The 27373-nt window shown below is 42.9% G+C and overlaps 1 protein-coding gene across 1 annotated transcript; it reads right to left on the bottom strand.

Annotated features, from left to right (window-relative positions):
- Window positions 1–3739: 3739 nt before the first annotated feature.
- LOC117337531 lies at window positions 3740–6844 on the bottom strand. The gene is made up of 2 exons (XM_033898556.1): window positions 6337–6844; window positions 3740–5104 (listed from the first exon to the last, which is right to left on the bottom strand). The coding sequence occupies exons 1-2, from the start codon at window positions 6546–6548 to the stop codon at window positions 4552–4554; spliced, it is 765 nt and encodes a 254-aa protein (XP_033754447.1). The 5' UTR covers window positions 6549–6844; the 3' UTR covers window positions 3740–4551.
- Between the last annotated feature and the right edge of the window lie 20529 nt (window positions 6845–27373).

The raw sequence follows: 27373 nt of genomic DNA on the forward strand, positions 1-27373 counted from the left end.
TCAGTCAACAGTTTGACTGATACGGCACGGAAATGATAGTTAGATCACATCTGTTAAAATACGGCACGCAACAGCTGTATACTATTTACCCTAGAAAATTATTGTTAGAAGACATCTGTTAAAATACAACGGGACCAGGTGGTTTCTGTACCTTTGGTGATTATTTTCGTCAGTCTGAAAAAAAATCATATATAATGGTCTAGATTATCGTAAGTTTGCTGGAAAAATAACGATAATTCATCATCAAGTATAACTGTTTTTATATTGACCCTGTCGAACATCTGTTAAAACTGTCTATGGACAACACGCAACACGATGATTATCTCGATATACTTGTCTGTTTATGATAAATATAAGTGACACCAGCTCGAAATGGTGAAACTACGGTTCCCGTCTTAAATGAAACATCGGTCCGAATTCTAGCTAGGACCTTCTTTGAACTTTCTCGATAAAGCTCAAAGTCTTTCAGATAAACATGGTGGTCTTATTAACTTTTGTAGAGGTCTGAACGTCAGTTAGAAATATCTGTGTACCATGCACAATAGTGAGTTATCAAGATAGCCATATCAGCCATACTAACTGTCATGTTGGTCCGAACTCGTCCGTTTTATATAACAATTATGTAAACTGGACGTCGTGTGTTTGTGCCTTAGAGGCGATTTAAGACGGAAACAGATCAGTCACAATGACATGTTCTAGCCTGCTAACAACTGGTATTTTGAATTAATTGTGTTATAACGGTGAATTATTTATATCTAATACTGAGTTATGGGATTATATTTGCTATACACGTTACACGTTAATAGTACCTTACTATCGGTGTATACAGCGTTATATAATATCATTTATATAGGACTATTTAACCGGGATAAATCATTAAAAACATAGACATCAATAAGAAGTATAAAGACGGTCATAGTGTGTTACGTTACGAAATGTTATACTCATAGTGCAGATGAGACGGACAGTCCCTATTCTGGGTTTTGTTCGGAATTGAGAGTAAAATGACCTATTAGATGAGTACATCAGATATTTTATGGTATAATCAGGCACGTAGCTACTACGTATGCAAATATGCAGTTGCCCTGCGCATTAAAAATCCAATTACACTATTTTTTGCAGGGAATAATAAGCGAATGAGCGTGCTTCAAAGCAAACAAAAAAAATAATGGGTGTATCAAAAACGATAAAATAATATTCAAATGAACTGTTTTACCAACAATTAGTACGTTTTCGGATCCATGGGTACCTTTGTCGAAAACCACAGACGTCTTCAAACCAGGTGCTTCCTCACAGGACGAGACAGCATCACGGAAGTCTTGCGAATATCAAATGGTCATCAGCGAGTGGCAGTTCCAGCGATCGATCTCATTTGAAAAGGGCCCACGAATTAAAATTCCCTACAAAGTGAGACTTCGTAACCATCATGCCGATCCTCCTTATAATAAATTATATAAAAACACATTAACCTCTTGTTGTGACGAAATATAACTAAGGCATCAAAGGCGGGTGTTTTTCCGGGTTGGGTGAATTATGTATCATTTTTTTAACAATTGGAGGTAATAATAATCCAAAGAAAAAACTAGTTGTGTATTGCTTTGAAACTGTCATAAATAATTGTATGCCTATATCTTCTGTGCCAATACATCAATCATTTAATTTATCACGAAATATCTCCAATTTGTTACACACATAAACACACTCCCTGGTATTCACCCCTGCACCCTCTTACTGTGGCTTGATATATTGATTGTATTTACCTTTGTACATCTAACATTAATATAGATCTGACAGAAATACTTCGATTTGCTACAGTTTCTATAGCTATATATAACTATTATAGTAGAATACCACTATAATAGTCAGGACTTCTCTCCAACCTTAAAGTTACACAAGCCTGAGCTTGTAAGGTTTGTACTAACCACCGTAGTGGTCTGCTTGTGGTTAGTATTTTATAGAAACATTGTCCCTACTCTTCTTGTTGGTAGAAGTAGTAGGGGCTAATATTTTTCGGCATAGCTGTATAATTTATTTTTGACCCGGATATGACGCGACAGGTGGCGTTACTGGTCAAGATGAAGTATGTGATTGGTCAATGTAGCGGTAAATGCAAAATGCAGATATGCAGTTAAAAACGAAACAAAGTTAAGATTGAATGCAAGCTGAATAAGTGGATGAATCTTTTCAAATGACACATTAATAACATTATATTCCTGATTCAAATGCAGTCTTATTATCACCAAAAATGATTCAAACTGATATAATTTTGTTATCCGTGCTGAAACGCATTAGATCGTAATTTTTTTTCACCAGCAGTTTTACATTATAACCACTAGCATTAAAACTATGCCGTTTATCTTTTTTAAAGATATTTCTTGTTTATATTAATACTAACCAGAAGCTGACGCCTATATGTACATGTAACCACCGACAAACTCCGTCATACACAGGCAATATTCCTTCACGTGAAATTCACGTGAATTTCACGTGAAAAGGGCAAAAAAAGTGAATTTCACATGAAAAGTTTCACGTTAAATTCACGTGAAGAAATATCGCCTGTGTACCAGCTATGAATATCATGTCACGATCTTCAAAACCACGTCACATCAGTTACCATTGAATAAATCTATACACGTTACGCTAATTTAAATTGATAATTTCAGCGTCTAACTTTCTCTATGTTTCAATTAATTTATCTCTATGCACCTGGAATCCACACGCTTGATGTTGAGCGAATAAAAGAAAACATGTCAAAGGGGACTGCGTATTGAGTAGAGCTGACAGACGAAGAGGACTCCATAGTGAATCATGATGACAGACAGAGGGGACTCCGTATTGAGTCACGCTGACCGACAAAGGGGACTTAATTGTGAGTCACGCTGACCTACGATGGGAACTCGGCAGTTAGTCACGCTGACCAACTCGACAGTGAGTCACGCTGACCTACAATGGGAAATCGGCAGTGAGTCACGCTGACCTACGTTCGGAACTCGGCAGAGAGCCACGCTGACCTACAATGGGAACTCGGCAATGAGCCACGCTGACTTACGATGGGAACTCGGCAGTGAGTCACGCTGACCTACAATAAGAACTCGGCAGTGAGCCACGCTGACTTACGATGGGAACTCGACAGTGAGTCACGCTGACCTACAATGGGAACTCGGCAATGAGCCACGCTGACTTACGATGGGAACTCGACAGTGAGTCACGCTGACCTACAATGGGAACTCGGCAATGAGCCTCGCTGACTTACGATGGGAACTCGGCAGTGAGTCACGCTGACCAACTCGACAGTGAGTCACGCTGACAGACGAAGGTGACTCCGTAGTGAGCTACAATGAAAGGATATGTTCTCGGTGATCTGGTCAGTGTAGTGTAAGGTAGCATATAAAACAATGAAATACGCTCTCTACCAGAGCCATATAATTACATAGACATTGTCGAACAATATCGAACAGGATAACACGCGACAAATCTATTCTCCTTCATAATACACTGTAGTTCTCTTCTTCTGACAGAAATTGTATAGGGTTGCAATTCCGTATTTCTTTCTGTAAATAAAACACAATGTTGTTTCCCTTTATCTATATATTATAACTGTAAATAAATTACCAGATAGATATGTACATTAATGTGTATGTATGTCATCATACTAGTATAATACACCATATTAGCCCATCTGGATGTATTCCGCTGATCTAAGGGAAAAAACTCGTGTGATGTAAAACTCAAAATTGCATTGTGCGTACCGTAGAGAATTACTTCTAAATTTTATTCCATTTTTATTTTTAATTCTGCAACAATCAAAAGCATCTATAAGAAACATTGGATTTTCACCGTTCTTATTTTTCTGTTTTCGTTTTCCTCGTATTGCTTAGACTGACAATATCCTGACATGGTAGATGTGGTCCTCCAGCGGAGATTCCAAGTTACCGGCCTTTAGACATAAAATGTTCGATTAATCAAAACGAGCATTACAGATGTACTTCATCGGTGATGTTTAAAAACATACATGGTAACTGGTGTCATTTTGACGAGATATGTTATCCATAACTTCTATCAATTAATCTAGCACTCCAAATTTTCCCCAAATATTGTACGTCTCTGTTTTTAGGTGAAATGCCATTACATAGTCGACAAGGTAGCTCTGTACTGGGCGCCACCTGTTTTGTTTACTGCGAAACCAAGCCTGAATGTAAGACATGATTTGATTGGTTGCCATTGTATTGCAGGGCGCGCTTGAACACGACTACATCTGCTAAAGGTTTTGGCTAACAAAGATACTGTCCCTGCACTAAAAGTATAAAATAATATTTTTTCTCGTGTCAGGCCACACATTTGCGAACAGAATGAAACACACCCACTATCTATGGTCCCATAGCACTCAGACGAAAATTCTGGCTAAATGAGTACATCCTTGATTTACTAACTATGGACAATCGTTTTTGGTTTAAATTACTTTTTTTGAGAATTGTTTAAGCTAATGGGTTCATAAAGTCATATTGATTTGTCTGAATCTCTCTGATGGTATATATGCGACATTAATTAGAATCACACAATTCCACTATCCGGAACTTCGGATGAAGAATTAACTATATTTAATGTGATGACTTTACTCCAGGGCCCCTCAGAGCGCATGTCTTGGTCCTTACTGACACCTCTTATCCTTAATCTCCACGTGCAATGTCCTTCGGAAAAACTCCTTCGTTCACCGTCCAGGATAAACCTTGTTTCTGTTGTGTATACTCTAACTATAGGTATCCCGCGTTCTGACAAGTTTATCCAGTCACTATCATTTTCCTTCTGGAGTTGAATTTCGTATACAAGATTAGGTATTACATTCGAGTTTAAGGGGGGTGTCCATGAAATGTTAATCTGTGTAGAAGAGTTCTCGGATATGTCGTAGGTAGTTTCCTTCAGTGCTATATCACCTGGTGTTTCCGTTATGCTGTGTAATAACTTTGATGGCAAGGTTTGGCGTCGTGTGAAGGGCGGCGGACGGGGCTTAACCGGAACTGTGTTTCCATTGCTTATCCCAGTACTGCTCGTCAAGTTTGTCGGAGTTGACATCTGGCGTCTGGTTAATTTTCTCCTGTTCCCGCCTCTGTACAAAAGACATATCATTGATTATTTAGGCCCTATTCAGTAATGTGGACTGATAAATCAAACCATAGTGTACCGATATCTTAGTTACAACACAAGGACCCATAAACTGTACGCTCTAGCCTTACTCGTGTCGTTTTACAGGGTTGATAACGTTTTTAGATCTGTGAGGTTCGGGCATTACATAACATACAGTACACACTTTAGCTAAATCAACATGATCAAAGCTACATAAATACACTAATGCATGGCTATACAGATGATACACGCAGTTCACACATATCATCATACAGGTAAAAATAGGTCGTACGGGTAAATACTGTTCTCATGTTATACAGGTAAATAATATTAACACGTCATACAGGTAAACATAAGTCATACAAATAAACAGTTCTCTTATAGGTAAACATAGGTCATACAAACAAAGCGTTCATACGTCGTACAAGTAAAAATATGTTCTACAGGTAAATACTGTTCACACATCATACAAGTAAACATAGGTAATACAAATAAGTACAGTTCACACGTCATACAGGTAAACATATGTCATGCAGGTAAACATATGTCATGCAGGTAAACATAGGTCATTCAGGTAGACATATGTCATACAGGTAAACATGTCATACAGGTAAATATCTATTTATAGCATTAGTTACAAATTTAATATTTAGCTCTGACTTACACTATACAACCTGTACATCAGTAATATTTGTAAACAGACAAGATAAATGTAACTTTTTGGTTAATATTTAAAGTGGAAACAGCATAACAACAGGTAAGATACAGGTAAAACAAAGGTAAAACACGGGTAAAACACAAACACAGGTAAAACACAAACACAGGTAAAACACAGGTAAAGTTAGCGTCATTAGCAAGAGTCATCGATGTTTAAAGTCATGACTTCTAACAGCACAGCATTACTGTAGCCTTACTCACGCAACTTAGTGACATGTCTGTCAGCGACAGGGCGTGCGGGACTTACGGACATACATATTTTATATAACGCTTCGGAAAGGGAAGAAAGAGTTCAACGTTTAAGTACTATGTTAGGAAGCTAACCTTGACCTCAAAATGTCTTCAGTGTGTAGTTTGTCTACTATGACTCACCCTCGTGGAGATGTACATATTAAACACGGTGTTATCAAGAATTACTTTGATTAGTTATGTTAATGAGATGAATTTAAGCTGGCTAATTCGTAGTCACAACAGAATGAACCTAATGTGTAAACAAACCTTTGTACCGTCACGTGGCCGGAGGACGGAGCTCCATTTGAGGGACCGCCATTGCAGTTTAGTAGTAGCGGCTGATTTTCTGGGAAATCGTCCGACTCGTCGTCATCGTCGTCATCGTCGTCATCGTCGCAAGGAAGATGTATTTGTAGTTTAATACCGCCAATGTCACAGCCAATAACTTCACCAGTGTACATCTCCTGTACTGTACTCATAGCCGTACTTAGGTGTTCAATAAACAACTCCGAATTGTTACAGGAATACTAAACGAGAGTCCCCACCACCGCACTGTAACTTCCTGGACCGATTGGTTACACGGCAGACATGCACACAGGTGAAAGCCGTCCTTATCAAAAACATACCTGTCTGACATGTATTTATAAATGGCCAACCTCCATAGTCACATAGATATGTGTCTTTATTCCCCGACAGCTAATCGTTCGTGCAGGTGAATATTTCGTCTGTCGCAAAGCATCGCCCAGCACGACAGAGATTTACTGAACACGCATACATAGCTGGGGTCTACATAAACATATCATAAAGAGGTTATCATAGTGTTATACAAATATAAGTTGTTTTGTTGAATTTTTAAAAACACACAAAAACAGTCAAGACTGTCAATTTGTCACCTTTCAAGGGAAGCAATGAAAAGGTCACATATAACAAGGGGTTTCTTGATCCAGGTTCAAATAACTACATGTAGTAAAGTTAATAACATTGGGACAAAATGCAGTCATATATGACAGGTGGTCTCTTAATCAAGGTAGCTAGTAAATTAAATAGTATTGAGAGGAGAAAGCTACGGTCACATATGACAGGTGGTCGTTTAATCCAGGTGGTCACTTAGGCAGGTTTGGTGCGTGGTTAACATATGTTTACTGCGGTAAATATTGGCTACATAGTTTTCTTAAAAACTCTTATAAAGTAATTACTGATGAGATGTATAGACTCTTAAAACATTTATCAAATAAATAAGTTAAAGTTATTGTAACAACTTCATCAAAAGAACCGTTACTATAATTAGAGTTTCCTATAGAAAATTAGTTTGAACTGATTGCCATGTGCTATTCTAGTTTAACATTTACCTGGCCCGCGGGAGCGGAAGTGGTCACCGGAACCGATATCGGTTACGGATTTGTAGGGATTTCTCGCCACTCGCCGCGGTAAGTTTGAGTCTACGCTGGATATCTAGATTGTCTTGTGGGTGCATATAATGAACAGCGTTAGATTTAAGGGAGACCCGATTTTATAACGAAGGAACTCGCCTTAATTTCTCCAAACAGTTCATTATAGTTGAACTTATCTTCACTAGTACTATAGACCGACCAGCCCCCGAACACACGCATACGTCTCTCACACACGGGAGGCCATCGTTAGATGACCTCTCACATACGGGAGGCCATCGTTAGATGACCATATCTGTTGATAGGACGTTAAACCTTGGGTTTTCACTGAGATAGGACAAATTTAACCATCTTTTTATCACTTTTTCGTAAATATTACGATTTCGGTTATACGCTGGAATTCTTTTGTTGTCATAGCTTTCATGGTTTAAAACAATCCGCCGAATCAGCTTATTTTGTCATCCTATGATAATTATCACGATACTTGGCCCATTATTACATTTTCCCACATAAGGAGTGGATGGTGAAATATTCAATGACAAATTAGCATTAATTATGAGGACATCGTCAGTCCTTATGCTGCGGCGCTGTCTCAAGTGGCGAAGATCATGTGGCGGAACACTAAGGGTCATACACAATTGTACAATGACGATATGAAGGCGATGACCCGGTAGAAATACCAAAACAATAGCAAATTAACCTAACAGTGCCGCTGTATGTCAACAAAACTTTATCTAATGTCAGAGAGCCGCTATCTGTCGACATAACTTTATCTAATGTCAGAGTACCGCTATCTATCGAGATAACTTTATCTAATGTCAGAGTGCCGCTATCTGTCGAGATAACTTTATCTAATGTCAGAGCACCGCTATCTGTCGAGATAACTTTATCTAATGTCAGAGTACCGCTATCTGTCGAGATAACTTTATCTAATGTCAGAGTGCCGCTATCTGTCGTGATAACGTTATCTAATGTCAGAGTGCCACTGTCTGTCGAGGTAACTTATCCAATGTCAGAGTGCCGCTATCTGTTGAGATAACTGTATCCAATGTCAGAGAGCCGCTATCTGTTGAGATAAGTTTATCTAATGTCAGAGTGCCGCTATCTGTCGAGATAACTTTATCTAATGTCAGAGTACCGCTATCTGTCGAGATAACTTTATCCAATGTCAGAGAGCCGCTATCTGTCGAGATAACTGTATCTAATGTCAGAGTGCCGCTATCTGTCGAGATAACTTTATCCAATGTCAGAGAGCCGCTATCTGTCGAGATAACTGTATCTAATGTCAGAGTGCCGCTATCTGTCGAGATAACTTTATCCAATGTCAGAGAGCCGCTATCTGTCGAGATAACTGTATCTAATGTCAGAGTGCCGCTATCTGTTGAGATAACTTTATCCAATGTCAGAGAGCCGCTATCTGTCGAGATAACTGTATCTAATGTCAGAGAGCCGCTATCTGTCGAGATAACTTTATCTAATGTCAGAGTACCGCTATCTGTCGAGATAACTTTATCTAATGCCAGAGTACCGCTATCTGTCGAGATAACTTTATCTAATGTCAGAGTGCCGCTATCTGTTGAGAAAACTTGAGTAAACCATGGCGTGTCGCCACTGTCGAGATAAAATGATTTTTATGTTTCTTTCATTTAAAATCTTGAATTCTTTTGATGTCATTCGCGTCAAGTTAACAAGTAAAAGTTTGTTAAATAGGGAAACAATCACTTTTATCCTGCGGATAGAAAATCTAGAGCAATGTTAAGCAGCACTGTAACTTTAAGTATGATATCTTTATTTTGTCTCGTGTCAAGTACATAATAACATGGGCTATCATAACTTTTCCGGAAGACGTGATAAACTATTTGTTTACATTTCCCTATGTGACAGAGGAAGAGACAAATAACAATACCAACATCATAATGATAGCTTGATTTACAGTTATTGTGATGAGTGAGGGTGGTACTGTCTTCGTTAGAAAATACCACGTATTGGTACATATAGTCTTAGATACATAAATAATTTCTCTTCATTATACTGATAACATACATCGGAAGAATTAAGACATTGAAGACAAGGGAGAATTTCAGCATCAACATCAATTGCTATCGTTATTCTAGTTTAAAATCTGCACATTTTCAATTTTTGATTAATTATGAAAAGAAACCAATAATAATCTAATTTCAATATCATTTATTATATGCATTTTTTTTCTTTTAAAATGATGTGTTAAAGCTACAACGTTACTTCTCAAGGACAAATACAATAAGTAATTATTTCACATTTCCTGCCTAACAGTCGGAAAATACTGTAACGGAAAAGGGACAGAAGATTATCATTTTTCATTTTATATGAACATCAATATCTAAAATACATTTTCCGGGTTTTACTTTCTTAAATACTTCCCGTTGAAAGATATTGATAAAATCAAACGTAATTTTCGTAGTGTAAAGATTTTATGATATCTTGATATCATATTACTATCAAAGGGAATTTCATAATGTCATCTTCCTTAAAGGTAAATATAATATAGATAATGATATCTTTGAATTATAGCCATCCTGTGTGAGGAAAGCTTATATCCTACAAGCTGGCACGTCAGCTCTTCAACCCTGATAGTCCATTATCCTAGAGGCCGTCAATATTGCTCTCCGACCCTGACAGACCATTGTCCTAGAGACTGTCAATATTGCTCCCCAACCCTGACAGACCATTATCCTAGAGGCTGTCAATATTTCTCTCAGACCCTGACAGTCCATTATCCTAGAGGCTGTCAATATTGCTGTCCAACCATGACAGTTCATTGTCCTAAAGGCTGCTCCCCAACCCTGGCAATCCATTGTCCTATATGCTGTCAATATTGCTGTCCAACCCTGACAGTTCATTATCCTAGAGGCCGTCAATATTGCTGTCCAACCCTGACAGTCCATTGTCCTATATGCCGTCAATATTGCTGTCCAACCCTGACAGTTCATTATCCTAGAGGCTGTCAATATTGCTGTCCAACCCTGACAGTCCATTGTCCTACAGGCTGTCAATATTGCTGTCCAACCCTGACAGTTCATTATCCTTGAGGCTGTCAATATTGCTCCCCAACCCTGACAGACCATTATCCTAGAGGTCGTCAATATTGCTGTCCAACCCTGACAGACCATTATCCTAGAGGCCGTCAATATTGCTCCCCAACCCTGACAGTTCATTATCCTAGAGGCTGTCAATATTGCTGTCCAACCCTGACAGTCCATTGTCCTACAGGCTGTCAATATTGCTGTCCAACCCTGACAGTTCATTATCCTTGAGGCTGTCAATATTGCTCCCCAACCCTGACAGACCATTATCCTAGAGGTCGTCAATATTGCTGTCCAACCCTGACAGTCCATTATCCTAGAGGCTGTCAATATTTCTCTCAGACCCTGACAGTCCATTATCCTAGAGGCTGTCAATATTGCTGTCCAACCATGACAGTTCATTGTCCTAAAGGCTGCCCCCAACCCTGGCAATCCATTGTCCTATATGCTGTCAATATTGCTGTCCAACCCTGACAGTCCATTGCCCTATATGCCGTCAATATTGCTGTCCAACCCTGACAGTTCATTATCCTAGAGGCTGTCAATATTGCTCCCCAACCCTGACAGACCATTATCCTAGAGGCCGTCAATATTGCTGTCCAACCCTGACAGTTCATTATCCTAGAGGCTGTCAATATTGCTGTCCAACCCTGACAGTCCATTGTCCTACAGGCTGTCAATATTGCTCCCCAACCATGACAATCCATTGTCCTAGAGGCCGTCAATATTGCTGTCCAACCCTGACAGTTCATTATCCTAGAGGCTGTCAATATTTCTCTCAGACCCTGACAGTTCATTATCCTAGAGGCCGTCAATATTGCTCTTCAACCCTGACAGTCCATTATCCTAGAGGTCGTCAATATTGCTCTTCAACCATGACAATCCGTTGTCCTAGAGGCCGTCAATATTGCTGTCCAACCCTGACAGTTCATTATCCTAGAGGCTGTCAATATTTCTCTCAGACCCTGACAGTTCATTATCCTAGAGGCCGTCAATATTGCTCTTCAACCCTGACAGTCCATTATCCTAGAGGTCGTCAATATTGCTCTTCAACCATGACAATCCATTGTCCTAGAGGCCGTCAATATTGCTGTCCAACCCTGACAGTTCATTATCCTAGAGGCCGTCAATATTGCTGTCCAACCCTGACAGTTCATTATCCTAGAGGCCGTCAATATTGCTGTCCAACCCTGACAGTCCATTATCCTAGAGGCCGTCAATATTGCTGTCCAACCCTGATAGACCATTGTCCTATATGCTGTCAATATTGCTGTCCAACCCTGACAGTCCATTATCCTAGAGACTGTCAATATTGCCGTCCAACCATGACAGACCATTATCCTAGAGGCCGTCAATATTGCTGTCCAACCCTGACAGTTCATTATCCTAGAGGCCGTCAATATTGCTGTCCAACCCTGACAGTTCATTATCCTAGAGGCCGTCAATATTGCTCCCCAACCCTGATAGTCCATTGTCCTAAAGGCTGCTCTCCAACCCTGACAGTCCATTGTCCTAGAGGCTGTCAATATTGCTGTCCAACCCTGACAGTCCATTATCCTAGAGGCCGTCAATATTGCTGTCCAACCCTGACAGACCATTATCCTAGAGACTGTCAATATTTCTCTCCAACCCTGACAGTCCATTATCCTAGAGGCCGTCAATATTGCTGTCCAACCCTGACAGACCATTATCCTAGAGGCTGGCCCACTGTCCTGTAACCCTGACAGTCCATTTCCTTATAGGCTGGCCCACTGTCCTGTAACCCTGACAGTCCATTTCCTTATAGGCTGGCCCACTGTCCTGTAACCCTGACAGTCCATTTCCTTATAGGCTGGCCCACTGTCCTGTAACCCTGACAGTCCATTTCCTTATAGGCTGGCCCACTGTCCTGTAACCCTGACAGTCCATTTCCTTATAGGCTGGCCCACTGTCCTGTAACCCTGACAGTCCATTTCCTTATAGGCTGGCCCACTGTCCTGTAACCCTGACAGTCCATTTCCTTATAGGCTGGCCCACTGTCCTGTAACCATGACAGTCCATTTTCCTTATAGGCTGGCCCACTGTCCTGTAACCCTGACAGTCCATTTCCTTATAGGCTGGCCCACTGTCCTGTAACCCTGACAGTCCATTTCCTTATAGGCTGGCCCACTGTCCTGTAACCCTGACAGTCCATTTCCTTATAGGCTGGCCCACTGTCCTGTAACCCTGACAGTCCATTATCCTAGAGGCTGCTCTCCAACCCTGACAGTTCATTATCCTAGAGGCTGTCAATATTGCTCTCAGACCCTGACAGTCCATTATCCTAGAGGCCGTCAATATTGCTGTCCAACCCTGACAGACCATTATCCTAGAGGCCGTCAATATTGCTGTCCAACCCTGACAGACCATTATCCTAGAGGCCGTCAATATTGCTGTCCAACCCTGACAGTTCATTATCCTAGAGGCCGTCAATATTGCTGTCCAACCCTGACAGACCATTATCCTAGAGGCCGTCAATATTGCTGTCCAACCCTGACAGTTCATTATCCTAGAGGCCGTCAATATTGCTCCCCAACCCTGACAATCCATTGTCCTAGAGGCCGTCAATATTGCTCCCCAACCCTGACAGACCATTATCCTAGAGGCTGTCAATATTGCTCTCCAACCCTGACAGTCCATTGTCCTAAAGGCTGCTCTCCAACCCTGACAGTCCATTGTCCTAAAGGCTGCTCTCAAACCCTGACAGTCCATTATCCTAGAGGCTGCTCTCCAACCCTGACAATCCATTGTCCTAAAGGCTGCTCTCAAACCCTGACAGTCCATTGTCCTAGAGGCCGTCAATATTGCTCTCAGACCCTGACAGTCCATTTCCTTATAGGCTGGCCCACTGTCCTGTAACCCTGACAGTCCATTTCCTTATAGGCTGGCCCACTGTCCTGTAACCCTGACAGTCCATTTCCTTATAGGCTGGCCCACTGTCCTGTAACCCTGACAGTCCATTTCCTTATAGGCTGGCCCACTGTCCTGTAACTCTGACAGTCCATTTCCTTATAGGCTGACCCACTGTCCTGTAACCCTGACAGTCCATTATCCTAGAGACTGTCAATATTGCTGTCCAACCCTGACAGACCATTATCCTAGAGACTGTCAATATTTCTCTCCAACCCTGACAGTTCATTATCCTAGAGGCTGTCAATATTGCTGTCCAACCCTGACAGTTCATTATCCTAGAGGCTGTCAATATTGCTCTCCAACCCTGACAGTCCATTGTCCTAGAGGCTGCTCTCCAACCCTGACAGTCCATTGTCCTAGAGGCTGCTCTCCAACCCTGACAGTCCATTATCCTAGAGGCTGCTCTCCAACCCTGACAGTTCATTATCCTAGAGGCTGTCAATATTGCTCTCAGACCCTGACAGTCCATTATCCTAGAGGCCGTCAATATTGCTGTCCAACCCTGACAGACCATTATCCTAGAGGCCGTCAATATTGCTGTCCAACCCTGACAGACCATTATCCTAGAGGCCGTCAATATTGCTGTCCAACCCTGACAGTTCATTATCCCAGAGGGCCCTCAATATTGCTGGTCCAACCCTGACAGACCATTATCCTAGGCCGTCAATATTGCTGTCCAACCCGGGCAGTTCATTATCCTAGAGGCCGTCAATATTGCTCCCCAACCCTGACAATCCATTGTCCTAAGGCCGTCAAAATTGCTCCCCAACCCGACAAGTCCATTATCCTATAGGCTGGCCCACTGTCCTGTAACCCTGACAGTCCATTTCCTTATAGGCTGCCCACTGTCCTGTAACCCTGACAGTCCATTGTCCTTATAGACTGGCCCTGTCCTTAACCCTGACAGTCCATTATCCTTATAGGCTGGCCACTGTCCTGTAACCCTGACAGTCCATTGTCCTTATAGGCTGGCCCCTGTCCTGTAACCCTGACAGTCCATTTTCCTTATAGGCTGGCCCACTGTCCTTAGACCCTGACAGTCCATTTCCTTATAGGCTGGCCCACTGTCCTGTAACCCTGACAGTCCATTTCCTTATAGGCTGGCCCACTGTCCTGTAACCCTGACAGTCCATTTCCTTATAGGCTGGCCCACTGTCCTGTAACCCTGACAGTCCATTTCCTTATAGGCTGGCCCACTGTCCTGTAACCCTGACAGTCCATTTCCTTATAGGCTGACCCACTGTCCTGTAACCCTGACAGTCCATTTCCTTATAGGCTGGCCCACTGTCCTGTAACCCTGACAGTCCATTTCCTTATAGGCTGACCCACTGTCCTGTAACCCTGACAGTCCATTTCCTTATAGGCTGGCCCACTGTCCTGTAACCCTGACAGTCCATTTCCTTATAGGCTGGACCCACTGTCCTGTAACCCTGACAGTCCATTTCCTTATAGGCTGGCCCACTGTCCTGTAACCCTGACAGTCCATTTCCTTATAGGCTGGCCCACTGTCCTGTAACCCTGACAGTCCATTTCCTTATAGGCTGGCCCACTGTCCTGTAACCCTGACAGTCCATTTCCTTATAGGCTGGCCCACTGTCCTGTAACCCTGACAGTCCATTTCCTTATAGGCTGGCCCACTGTCCTGTAACCCTGACAGTCCATTTCCTTATAGGCTGGCCCACTGTCCTGTAACCCTGACAGTCCATTTCCTTATAGGCTGGCCCACTGTCCTGTAACCCTGACAGTCCATTTCCTTATAGGCTGGCCCACTGTCCTGTAACCCTGACAGTCCATTTCCTTATAGGCTGGACCCACTGTCCTGTAACCCTGACAGTCCATTTCCTTATAGGCTGACCCACTGTCCTGTAACCCTGACAGTCCATTTCCTTATAGGCTGACCCACTGTCCTGTAACCCTGACAGTCCATTTCCTTATAGGCTGACCCACTGTCCTGTAACCCTGACAGTCCATTTCCTTATAGGCTGGCCCACTGTCCTGTAACCCTGACAGTCCATTTCCTTATAGGCTGGCCCACTGTCCTGTAACCCTGACAGTCCATTTCCTTATAGGCTGGCCCACTGTCCTGTAACCCTGACAGTCCATTTCCTTATAGGCTGGCCCACTGTCCTGTAACCCTGACAGTCCATTTCCTTATAGGCTGGCCCACTGTCCTGTAACCCTGACAGTCCATTTCCTTATAGGCTGACCCACTGTCCTGTAACCCTGACAGTCCATTTCCTTATAGGCTGGCCCACTGTCCTGTAACCCTGACAGTCCATTTCCTTATAGGCTGGCCCACTGTCCTGTAACCCTGACAGTCCATTTATCGTTGCTGGGACATTTTGATATTTCATGGATGAGTATGAAATGATGCTTTAATTTTTTTAATGATGCTTTTCATTAAATATAATCATACATATTAAGCATGATCAGACACTAACGTTGAACCATATTGGGATAACAAGAAGTTTTATTTGTCATTTTCTAAAAATATCAGATTTCTTTCTGACATCTTGCTGTCTGACGCTTGAATACTGCATGTAAGCAAGACTTATTTCAATGAGGACTATCTGTTACCAAATTATATCACATGTTATATCGAATTTAATTTACAAAAATACGACAAATCGAGTCTTGATGTAATAACAACGCTTAATGTAATGATTATGTCATTAAGCGAAACGACTGCATACATAACATTACATTAAGCGTTACGACTACATACATAACATTACATTAAGCGTTACGACTACATACATAACATTACATTAAGCGTTACGACTACATACATAACATTACATTAAGCGTTACGACTGCATACATAACATAATCATTACAATAAGCGTTGCGACTACATACATAACATTATTATTACATTAAGCGAAACGACTACATACATAACATTACATTAAGCGTTACGACTACATACATAACATTACATTAAGCGTTACGACTACATACATAACATAATCATTACATTAGGCGAAACGACTACATACATAACTTTGTCATTACATTAAGTGTACGACTACATAAATAACATATTCATTACATTAAGCGTTTATTACACTAAGAATTAATACTTATTACATTAAGCGTTTTTATTACAAAAGAATACAACAACATGCAAGGAGTATCGGTGTGTGGCGAGGAGACGATGGGCGTTATACATACAGGACAACGTGTGATAGTTCCGGGAAAGAGTGTGGGAAACGACTATCACAGATTTGTTGTGCCCCGATATCAAGTGTTTAGGTATTGTTTAAAGTGATATCGGATACGGTCAATTGTGCAGAGCTGGTATAACAGAGAACAGGAACAGGATACAGAATTAATCACTTTATACGAGGAAAATCAACAATGCACATTAAATAGAATAGTTCAATACCAGGCTATCCTGTTATGATATATTGCTAATGTATCTGAGGATGGGTGAGGAGGAGGAGGGAAAGGGTGATGTTGGGGAGGGGGGGGTGATGTTGGGAGGGGAAGGGTGATGTTGGGAGGGGAAGGGTGATGTTGGGAGGGTGATGTTGGGGGGGAAGGGTGATGTTGGGGGGGGGGGGTGATGTTGGGGGAAGGGTGATGTTGGGAGGGTGATGTTGGGAGGGGAAGGGTGATGTTGGGGGGTGATGTTGGGGGGGCCAGGTGCTGTGTTGGGGGGGGTGTGTTGGGCGGGTGATGTTTGGGGGGTGCAGGGTGTGTTGGGCGGGCCGGGTGCTGTTGGGAGGGCGCGGTGATGTTTTGGGGGGGGAAGGGTTGTGTTGGCCGGGTGATGTTGGGGGGGGGTGTGTTGGGCGGGCCAAAGGGTGTGTTATGGGGGGGGGGAGGGTGATGTTGGGAGGGGAAGGGTGATGTTGGGAGGGTGATGTTGGGAGGGGCCCGCGGGTGCTGTTTGGCGGGGGCCGGGTGCTGTTGGGGGGCCGGGTGCTGTTGGGCGGGCCTGGGTGCTGTTGGGCGGGCCCGGTGACTGATGGTGCGGGTGCACTGTTGGGCGGGCCGGGTCCTGTTTGGGGAGGGTGCCTGTTGGGCGGGGCCGGGTGCTGTTATGGGCGTGGCCGGGTGCTGTTGGGCGGGCCCGGGTGATGTTGGGAGGCGAAGGTTGATGTTGGCAGGGGAAGGGTGAGGTTGGGGGGGAGAAGGGTGATGTTGGGAGGGGAAGGGTGATGTTGGGAGGGGAAGGGTGATGTTGGGAGGGGAATGGGGGATTCACGATTTACGTTACTAAATTGTCTATCCATGGGCTGCTATAACTACCGACAAGATTTCTCAAGAGAGCTCCAATGTCATAGTGATAATAAACAATATCCTGTTATATCGCCTGTTTCATGTCTGAGAGATTAAATGATAAATATCACAATAGAAAGTTTGAGAAACTCTGTTTTGATACTTTTGATCTATTTTAAATTACACGAACAATTCGAAATATTACATTAAGTTTCTGTCACTTAAGTGGAGATGTTATCTCTGTTTTATCTTATTTATCTGGCATCTCAACCTGATTTGGCGAAAATGAAAGATTAAACTGTAATAATTTATCTGGCATCTCAACCTGATTTGGCGAAAATGAAAGATTAAACTGTAATAATTTATCTGGCATCTCAACCTGATTTGGCGAAAATGAAAGATTAAACTGTAGTAATTTATCTGGCATCTCAACCTGATTTGGCGAAAATGAAAGATTAAACTGTAGTAATTTATCTGGCATCTCAACCTGATTTGGCGAAAATGAAAGATTAAACTGTAGTAATTTATCTGGCATCTCAACCTGATTTGGCGAAAATGAAAGATTAAACTGTAGTAATTTATCTGGCATCTCAACCTGATTTGGCGAAAATGAAAGATTAAACTGTAGTAATTTATCTGGCATCTCAACCTGATTTGGCGAAAATGAAAGATTAAACTGTAATAATTTATCTGGCATCTCAACCTGATTTGGCGAAAATGAAAGATTAAACTGTAGTAATTTATCTGGCATCTCAACCTGATTTGGCGAAAATGAAAGATTAAACTGTAGTAATTTATCTGGCATCTCAACCTGATTTGGCGAAAATGAAAGATTAAACTGTAGTAATTTATCTGGCATCTCAACCTGATTTGGCGAAAATGAAAGATTAAACTGTAGTAATTTATCTGGCATCTCAACCTGATTTGGCGAAAATGAAAGATTAAACTGTAATAATTTATCTGGCATCTCAACCTGATTTGGCGAAAATGAAAGATTAAACTGTAATAATTTATCTAGCATCTCAACCTGATTTGGTAAAAAATGAAAGATTAATCTAATAATTTATCTAGCATCTCAACCTGATTTGGTAAAAAATGAAAGATTAATCTAATAATTTATCTAGCATCTCAACCTGATTTGGTAAAAATGAAAGATTAATCTAATAATTTATCTGGCATCTCAACCTGATCTGGTAAAAATGAAAGATTAATCTAATAATTTATCTAGCATCTCAACCTGATTTGGTAAAAAATGAAACCGTAATTATAGTTTTAAAACGATATCTTACATTGATAAGGCTTGGTTTGAATAAGAAAAACAACAAAATGATTGGACAAAAGCCACATAACACATAATCACATACATATATATAGAGTTAATATAAGTATTAATATTTATTCCGATGTTATTCTCTCAAGGTCCACTGTACATGTTCTCAATATATAAAGTCTGGCATGTAGTCAGACATGTGCTCGTAACTAGACAGGGCAACATTAGGGTGTAGATATAGTCAGACATGTGCGGGTAACTGGACAGGGCAACATTAGGGTGTATATATAGTCAGACATGTGCGGGTAACTGGACAGGGCAACATTAGGGTGTGGATATAGTCAGACATGTGCTGGTAACTAGACAGGGCAACATTAGTGTGTGAATATAGTCAGACATGTGCGGGTAACTGGACAGGGCAACATTAGAGTGTAGATATAGTCAGACATGTGCTGGTAACTAGACAGGGCAACATTAGTGTGTGCATATAGTCAGACATGTGCTGGTAACTAGACAGGGCAACATTAGGGTGTATATATAGTCAGACATGTGCTAGTAACTGGACAGGGCAACATTAGGGTGTAGATATAATCAGACGTGTGGGTGTAACTGGACAGGGCAACATTAGGGTGTGGATATAGTCAGACGTGTGCTGGTAACTGGACAGGGCAACATTAGGGTGTATATATAGTCAGACATGTGGGTGTAACTGGACAGGACAACATTAGTGTGTGGATATAGTCAGACGTGTGGGTGTAACTGGACAGGGCAACATTAGGGTGTAGATATAGTCAGACGTGTGGGTAACTGGACAGGGCAACATTAGTGTGTGTAGATATAGTCAGACATGTGCGGGTAACTAGACAGGGCAACATTAGGGTGTGGATATAGTCAGACGTGTGCTGGTAACTGGACAGGGCAACATTAGGGGTGTATATATAGTCAGACATGTGGGTGTAACTGGACAGGACAACATTAGTGTGTGGATATAGTCAGACGTGTGGGTGTAACTGGACAGGGCAACATTAGAGTGTAGATATAGTCAGACATGTGCGGGTAAGGAGGGGGGGGGTTTTTTTGGGGGTTTTTAATTTTTCCCCCAAAAAGGCTTTTTGGGGTTTTTTAAACCCCTTTTGGGGTAAGGGGCAGGGGTTTTTTAAATTGAAAAGTCAAATGGGGTAAAACCGGGGGGCCCTTGGGTTTTAAGCAAATTTTGCTGGGAAAAACAGGGAAAATTTTTTTTTTTTTTAATAGCTTTTAAAAAGGGAAAAAAATTTTTTAAATAATAATTTTTTTAAAAAAAAAACAAAATTTTAAAATTTTTCGGGGGAATGGACAAAAATTTGGGGGGTATAATAAAAATGGGGGGGGTTTTTTTTAAAAAAAGGGAAAATTTTTTGGGGTTTAAAGGGGGGGGAATGGAAAACATTAGGTTAGATATAATTGGGAACTAAAAAATTATTGGTTAAAAAAATTTCCCTTTTGGGGGGGAAAAAAATTTTTTGAAAAGGGAAAAATTTTTTTTTTTAAATCAATTGCGGAAAAAAAAAAATTTTTTTTAAGAAAAATTTGTTTAAAAGGACGGACAAAAATTTTTTATTCTTTTCCCCCCGTTTTTTTTCCCAGGGGCCCTTTTTGGGGGGGGGGAAAAAAAAGGGGTGAAAAAGGGGAATTTTTTGGGGCCCTTTTTTTTTTTTGAAAAAGAGAAAGTGAAGGGGAAACCGGGGGTTTAAATTTTTTAAATTTTTTTAAAAAGGGAGGGAAAAAGGGGGGGGGGTTTTTTTTGGAGGGGGGGGAAAGGGGGGGGGGAAAAAGGGGGGGGTTTTTGATGGGGGAAATGGGAAAGGGAAAAGGATGGGGGGTTAGTGGGGTTTGTTTTCGGGCTTGGCGGGGGTTGGGGTGGGGTTTGGGGGGGGGGGGGGGGGGGGGGGGGGCGGGGGGGGGGGGGCGGGGGGGGCCCGGGGGGGGGTGGTTGGCTGTCGGGGGTGGGGCAAAAGGGGGGTTGGGGGGCGGTGGGGGGGAAAAAAAAAAGGGGGAAAAAGGTTTTTTGTTGGGGCCCGGGCGGGGGCGGGGCGGGCCCGGGTGTTTTTGGGGGGGCCTGGGGGGGTTAGGGGTTTTTTTGGGGGGGCTGTGGGGAAAAGGGGGGGCCTTAGGTGGTTTTTGGGGGGGGGGGGGGGGGGGGCCCAAAAAAAAGGGGGCGGGGGGCGTGGCGGGGGGAAAAGGGGGGGCCTGGGGGGTTTTTGACCCCGGGGGGGGTTAAAGGGAAAGGGGCAAAAAGGGGGGGGAATTATTTTAAAAAATTTTTTAAGGCGGGCCCCCAAATTTCTAAAATCCCAAAGTTTAACTGAAGGGGGCCCTTGGGGGTTATATATCAAAAAATTTTTAACTGGGAAAACATTTTTTTAAAATTAGTAGAATTGGGGGGGAAATAAGGGAAATGGGTTTTTTACTTTTTTTTAAATTTTTGGGGGGAAGGGGGGAACCCAATATTGGGGATACCAGGGGGAAATAAAGGGGAAAAAAAAAAGGGGGATTTTAATAAAAAACCCGGGGTTTTCTGGCCCAAAAAGTTGGGAAAGAAAATTTAATTTTAACTGGCCAAAATTTGGTTGGTTTTTAAAAATTTTTCTACCCGGGGGGAAATCCTGTTAATATATCCCGGGGGAAAGGGGGTTTTTGGGGGTTTTTTGGGGGGGGGTTTTTTAAATAAAATTTCGGGGAAAATGGGGAAAAGAAAAAAAGTGTTTTGGGTTAACATTTTTGGGAAAAAGGAAAAAATTTTTATTTGTGGGAAATTGGGGAACTGTAAACCATTGGGGTTTTTAAAAAAGGGAAATTTTTTTAAAAAGGGGGGGCCCCCCTTTTTTTTTTAAAAAATTGGAAAAAAACGGCCCCGAAAAAGATTAATTTTTTGTTTGGGGGGGGAAAGGGGGGAAAAAAAAAAAGGGGTTTTTTTTAAAAAGAAGTTTTAATAAGGGGAACTTGGGGGTTTAAAAAATAAATTTTTTGGCACAAAGGGGGGTTTTTTTTTAAAAATTTTCAAACTTTTTTAAAAAGAAGCCCCAAAAAATTTTAAATTTTGGGGGGGGTTTTTTTTCGGGGTTTTTTCAATTTTAATAAGGGAAAAATTTTAATTTTATCGAGGGTTTTTAAGGCCAGGGAAAATTATTTTTTTGGGCTGGGGGTAAACGGGGAAAGGGAAATTGTGTGTGGTTTGCAGGATGGGGTAAAGGGAGGGCAACATTTGGGGATAACAACTGGGGGGTTTTAAAATGGCGAAAAAGGGTTTTGGGGGAATTTGGGGGGGTTTGGGGAACAAGGGAAATTTGGTTAGAAAGTGTGGTGGGAACTGGGCGGGCAACATTGGGGGTGATATAGGACGGGGGGGGAATGGGGGGCAACAGGGGGCGTTTGTTGGGAAAAGGGGGGGGGGAAAAAAGGGAAAAAAAAAGGGGGGGGGGAAAGGAAAAGGGGGGCTGGTAAAAGGAAAGGAAAAAGGGGTGGGTGGGTTTTTGGGGGGGAAAAGGGGGGTGGGCGGGGGGAAAAAATTTTGGGGGGTAAACCGAGGGGTGGGGAAAAGGGGGAAATTGGGGTAATAAGCAACTTGGGGTTTTTTTTAAATGGGCGGGGCTTTGGGGGGGGTTTAAAAGGGGGGGGGAAAGGAAAGGGGGAAAAAAAAGGGGAAAAGGGGTTTAAGGGGTTTAAAAGGGAGGGAAATTGTTGGAAAAAAGGGGGAAATTGGGGGGAAGGACAAGGTTTGGGGGTTTTTTTTCGGGTTTCCCCGGAAAAATTTGGGGGGGTTTTGTGCTGGGGTCCCCGGGGGGGTGGTTTGGGTTTGGCGGCCCCGGGGTTTTTTGGGGGGGAAAAGGAAATATGGTTTTGGGGGGGGGGGGAAAAAAAGGGGGGGCCGGAAAAAGCCCGGGGAAAGGGGGAAAGGGGTTTGGAGAAAGCGGAAATTCGGGAGGGGGGGCAAAAGGAAAAAAAGGGGGAAGGAGGGATTTTAATTTTGGGGGGGAGAAGGAGGGAAAAAGGGGGGGAAAAAGGGAAAAACCCCAAAATTTTTTTTTTTGGGGAAAATTTGGGGGGTGTTATGCAGGAATGGGGGGAAATGGGGGGGGGGGGGGGGAGGGAAATTTTAAAAGCCAAAATTGGTTTGGGGTTTTTTGGTGAATTGGGGGGAAAAAGGGGTTTTAAAAAATTCGCTTGCGGGGAACTGCAGGGCAAAAATTAGGGGAGAATGTCGGAAGTGCGGAATGGGGAAACCCGGGGAAAAGGAAAAGGGGGGGCTTTTGGGGGGGGGAAAAAAGGGGGGGAAAAAAGGGGGTTTTTGGGGGGTTTGGGGGAAAAAGGGGTGGGGGAAAAGGGGAAAAGGGGGGAATTAGGGGGTGGAAAATAAACAAAAGTAGGGGGAAAAAGGGAACTTTTTTTGGGGGGGAATAGGGGGGGTAATAAAGGGGAAAAATTGGGGTTTTAAAATTTGGGGGAATTGGGGGTTTTTAAAAGGGGAAATTTGATGTAGTAAGTGAATGGGGGTAAGGGCAGGGGAAAATTGGGTTATTAGGACAGGGGGGGGAAGGGGGGGGGGGGAATTTGGGGGAATTACAGAATTGGTGTAAAGGGAAAAGGGAAAAAATGGGGGCTTTTTAAAAGGGGTTTTGGGGGAAAAGGCAAAAGGAAAATTTAAAAAGGGGGGTTGGGAGGGAAATTTGGGGGGGTAAATTGGGGGGGAAATGGGTTTGGGGAAAAGCAACGGGGGGAAAAGAAGGGAATTGGGGAAAGAGGGTTTTTGGGAAATGGGGGAGGGGGAAAAAAGGAAAAAGTTGTGGGAAAGAAAAACAAGGGGGGGTGGGGAAGGGGGGGCAAATTGGGGGGGGAAAGGGGGGGGGAAAAAAACAAAATTTTGATTTTAAGGGGGGGAAAAAACCCCAAATGGGGATATAGTGGGGGGGGGAAGGGGGCGGGAAAAATTAGTGGGAATATGGAAATTTTTGGGGGGTAAAAAAGGGGGGGGGGGGGGGGGAAAAACTTGGGGGGGGGGGGAAAAAAAAGGGTTTTGGGGGGGAACCGGGCGGGAAAAAAAGGGGGGTTTTGGGGGGGAAAAAAAAAGGGGGGCCGGGGGTTTTAAAAAAAAATTTTTGGGGGAAGGGGGTTTGGTGTTAAAAGCGGGTTTGGGTTTTGGGGAAAAAAAAGGGTTTTAAATGTGGGGAAATTTAGTAAATTGGGGGGATTTGGGGGGAAAAAAGGGGGGGAATGGGGGGGGGGGGGGGAAAAAATTTACAAAAAGGGGGTTAATTGGGAAAAAAAGGGGGGGGGAAATGGGGGAGGGGAAAAAAAAGGGGGTTATAAAGGGGGGAACGGGGGGTTTTGGGGGGGGAAAAAGGGGGGGAAAAAAGGGGGTAGAATGCAGACGGGGGGGTAATGGGAAAGGGAAACTTTTTGGGGTTTCAATGTGAGGGGGGGGAAGGGGGGGAAATTGGGGTTTTTTTAAAAAGGGGGGAAAGGGGGGTGGGAAATGGGGGGGAAAAGGGTTGGGGATTAATTAAAAATGGGGGGGAAAAAAGGGAAAAGGGAAAACATGTTTTAAAGCAACTTGGGGTTAATAAGGGGAACATTGGGGTAATTTAACACTTGGGGTTAATGGAACCAAAAGGGTTTTTTAAAAAATCAGAATGGGGGTAAAACTGGCACCAAAAATTTGGGGGGTGATATATAGACTTGGGGTTTAAAGGGACAGGGAAAAAAATTTTGGGTTTTTGGAAAATAGGTTTTTGGGGAAGGCGGGAAAATTTAAATTTTTTGGGGGGTTTCTGGGGGGGAAAAAAAAAAATTTGGGGTTTTTTAAAGGGGGAAAATGGGGGGTCCCCGGGGGCCAAAAATTTTTAAAAAAAGGGGGGGTTGGGAAAGGGCAAAATTAGGTAAAAAGTCAGCGTGGGGGGAATGGAAGGGCCCTTAGGGGTAGAATAGTAGACGTGGGGTAAAAGGACAGGGAAAATTGGTGTGTTTTTAGAAAGGGGGTGTTTGGGGGGGAAAAAGGGGTTGGGGGGGAAAATGTTTTAAAGGTCTTGGTTTAAAGGGGAAAGGGGGAAAAAAGGGAGAAAAATGTGGGGAATGGGGGGAAATTAGGGTGGGGAATAGAAATGGGGGTGGACAGGGCAAATTGGGGTAATAAAAGGTTTTGACCCAAAGGGAAAAAGGGGTGGGGGAAAAAAATTTTGGGAAAAGGAAAAGGAAAAAAAAGGGGGGGGGTAGGGGAGGGGGTGTTTTTTGGGAAAGGTGGAATTTGGGGGGGGGAAAGGGGCGGGGGCCCGGGGTGGGGGAAAAAATGAAATGTGGGGGGAAGGAAAATTTTTGGGGTAGATATAGTCGACCGTGGGGAAAGGGCAGGGCAAATTAGGGGTTTTGTTTTAAAAAAGGGGAAAAAGGGGGGAAAAAAAAATTTGGGGGAATTTGGGGGGCAGGGGGGTAATGGGCGGGGGAAATTGCGGGAAAATAGAGTTGGGGGAAGGGGGGGCCCCAAAATTGGTGGTTTTTTGGGCTTGGGGTTTTGGGGGGCATATTGGGGGAACGTGTGGGTAAATGGACAGGGTTAGGGTTTTAGTTGTTGAATGGGGGGTTAATGGAAGGAAAATGGGGTTTAAGGAAAAATGGGGGGGGGGGAAAAAGGAAAAAAGGGGGTTTTTGTAAGGGGGGGGAAATAAGGGAAAATTAGAGGGAAATCGACGGGTTGGGGGGGAAAGGGGGGAAAAAGGGGTTTGTTTTGATATAGCAAAAGGGGGGGGAAAGAAAGGGGGGGGTATGCAGACGGGGGGGTTGGAAGGAAATTGGGGGGCGAATGGGGTTTTTGGGTTTAAAGGAAGGGCAACATGGTTGGTAGTCCGGGGGTGGGAAGGGGCAACATTAGGGGTTTTAATAGTCAACATGTGGGTTAACGGGAAAAAAAAGGGGGAAAATAAAGGGGGGGTTAAAAAGGCAAAAGGGGGGTTTTGGGGGGGGTTTGGGGGAAACAAAACATTTGGGGTTTCTTTAAAAAGGGGTTTGGGGAAGGACGGGGAACTTGGGTTTTTTATAGTCAAATTTGGGGTGCTGGACAGGGCAACATTAGAGTGTAGATATAGTCAGACATGTGTGTGTAACTGGACAGGGCAACATTAGTTTGTGGATATAATCAGACGTGTGGGTAACTGGACAGGACAACATTAGTGTGTGGATATAGTCAGACGTGTGGGTGTAACTTGACATGGCAACATTAGGGTGTGGATATAGTCAGACGTGTGCTGGTAACTGGACAGGGCAACATTAGGGTGTAGATATAGTCAGACATGTGGGTGTAACTGGACAGGACAACATTAGTGTGTGGATATAGTCAGCCATGTGGGTGTAACTGGACAGGGCAACATTAGGGTGTGGATATAGTCAGACGTGTGCTGGTAACTGGACAGGGCAACATTAGGGTGTAGATATAGTCAGACATGTGCGGGTAACTGGACAGGGCAACATTAGGGTGTAGATATAGTCAGACATGTGCGGGTAACTGGACAGGGCAACATTAGGTGTGTAGATATAGTCAGACATGTGCGGGTAACTGGACAGGGCAACATTAGGGTGTAGATATAGTCAGACATGTGCGGGTAACTGGACAGGGCAACATTAGGGTGTAGATATAGTCAGACATGTGCTGGTAACTGGACAGGGCAACATTAGGGTGTAGATATAGTCAGACATGTGCTGGTAACTGGACAGGGCAACATTAGTGTGTAGATATAGTCAGACATGTGCTGGGTAACTGGACAGGGCAACATTAGGGTGTAGATATAGTCAGACGTGCGGGTAACTGGACAGGGCAACATTAGTGTGTGTAGATATAGTCAGACGTGTGGGTAACTGGACAGGGCAACATTAGGGTGTAGATATAGTCAGACGTGTGGGTAACTGGACAGGGCAACATTAGTGTGTAGATATAGTCAGACATGTGCTGGGTAACTGGACAGGGCAACATTAGTGTGTAGATATGTAGATCAATATTGGAGATTTTATTTATATTTATTATTATATTTATTTTTCATATGTGTAATCCTCTTGACCCATTAAACTATAGCTATTTCCGTGCTTGTTTCCTGGTATTAAAGTTCCATCGGACTGGTGCTGATCGATAAAGGGCGACGCTTATTATCACCATGGTTAGTATAACGTTATTGTTACACAAGACAGTGCATTGTTATTATAACGTTATTGTAACACGAGACAAAGCATTGCAATAATAATGTTATTGTTACACGAGACAATGTCTTGCTATTACATATATAGAGGATATTGAATGGTTTCCCGTTTAATATAACATATATTTCACGAGTATGACAGAATATCGATATTTTCACGAGTGCGAAGCACGAGTGAAAAATATCGAAATATTCTGTCATACTCGTGAA

The sequence above is a fragment of the Pecten maximus genome, chromosome 11 (genome assembly GCF_902652985.1).
Source record: "Pecten maximus chromosome 11, xPecMax1.1, whole genome shotgun sequence".
Classification (NCBI taxonomy): Eukaryota; Metazoa; Mollusca; class Bivalvia; order Pectinida; family Pectinidae; genus Pecten; species Pecten maximus.

Bases quoted from the DNA above. Each gene is read 5' to 3' on its own strand.
- LOC117337531 (XM_033898556.1), bottom strand. From the start codon at position 6,548: ATGAGTACAGTACAGGAGATGTACACTGGTGAAGTTATTGGCTGTGAC. The intron at 5,105-6,336 runs GTTTGTTTACAC...TCTTTTGTACAG, and splicing joins GGCCACGTGACGGTACAAAG to AGGCGGGAACAGGAGAAAAT.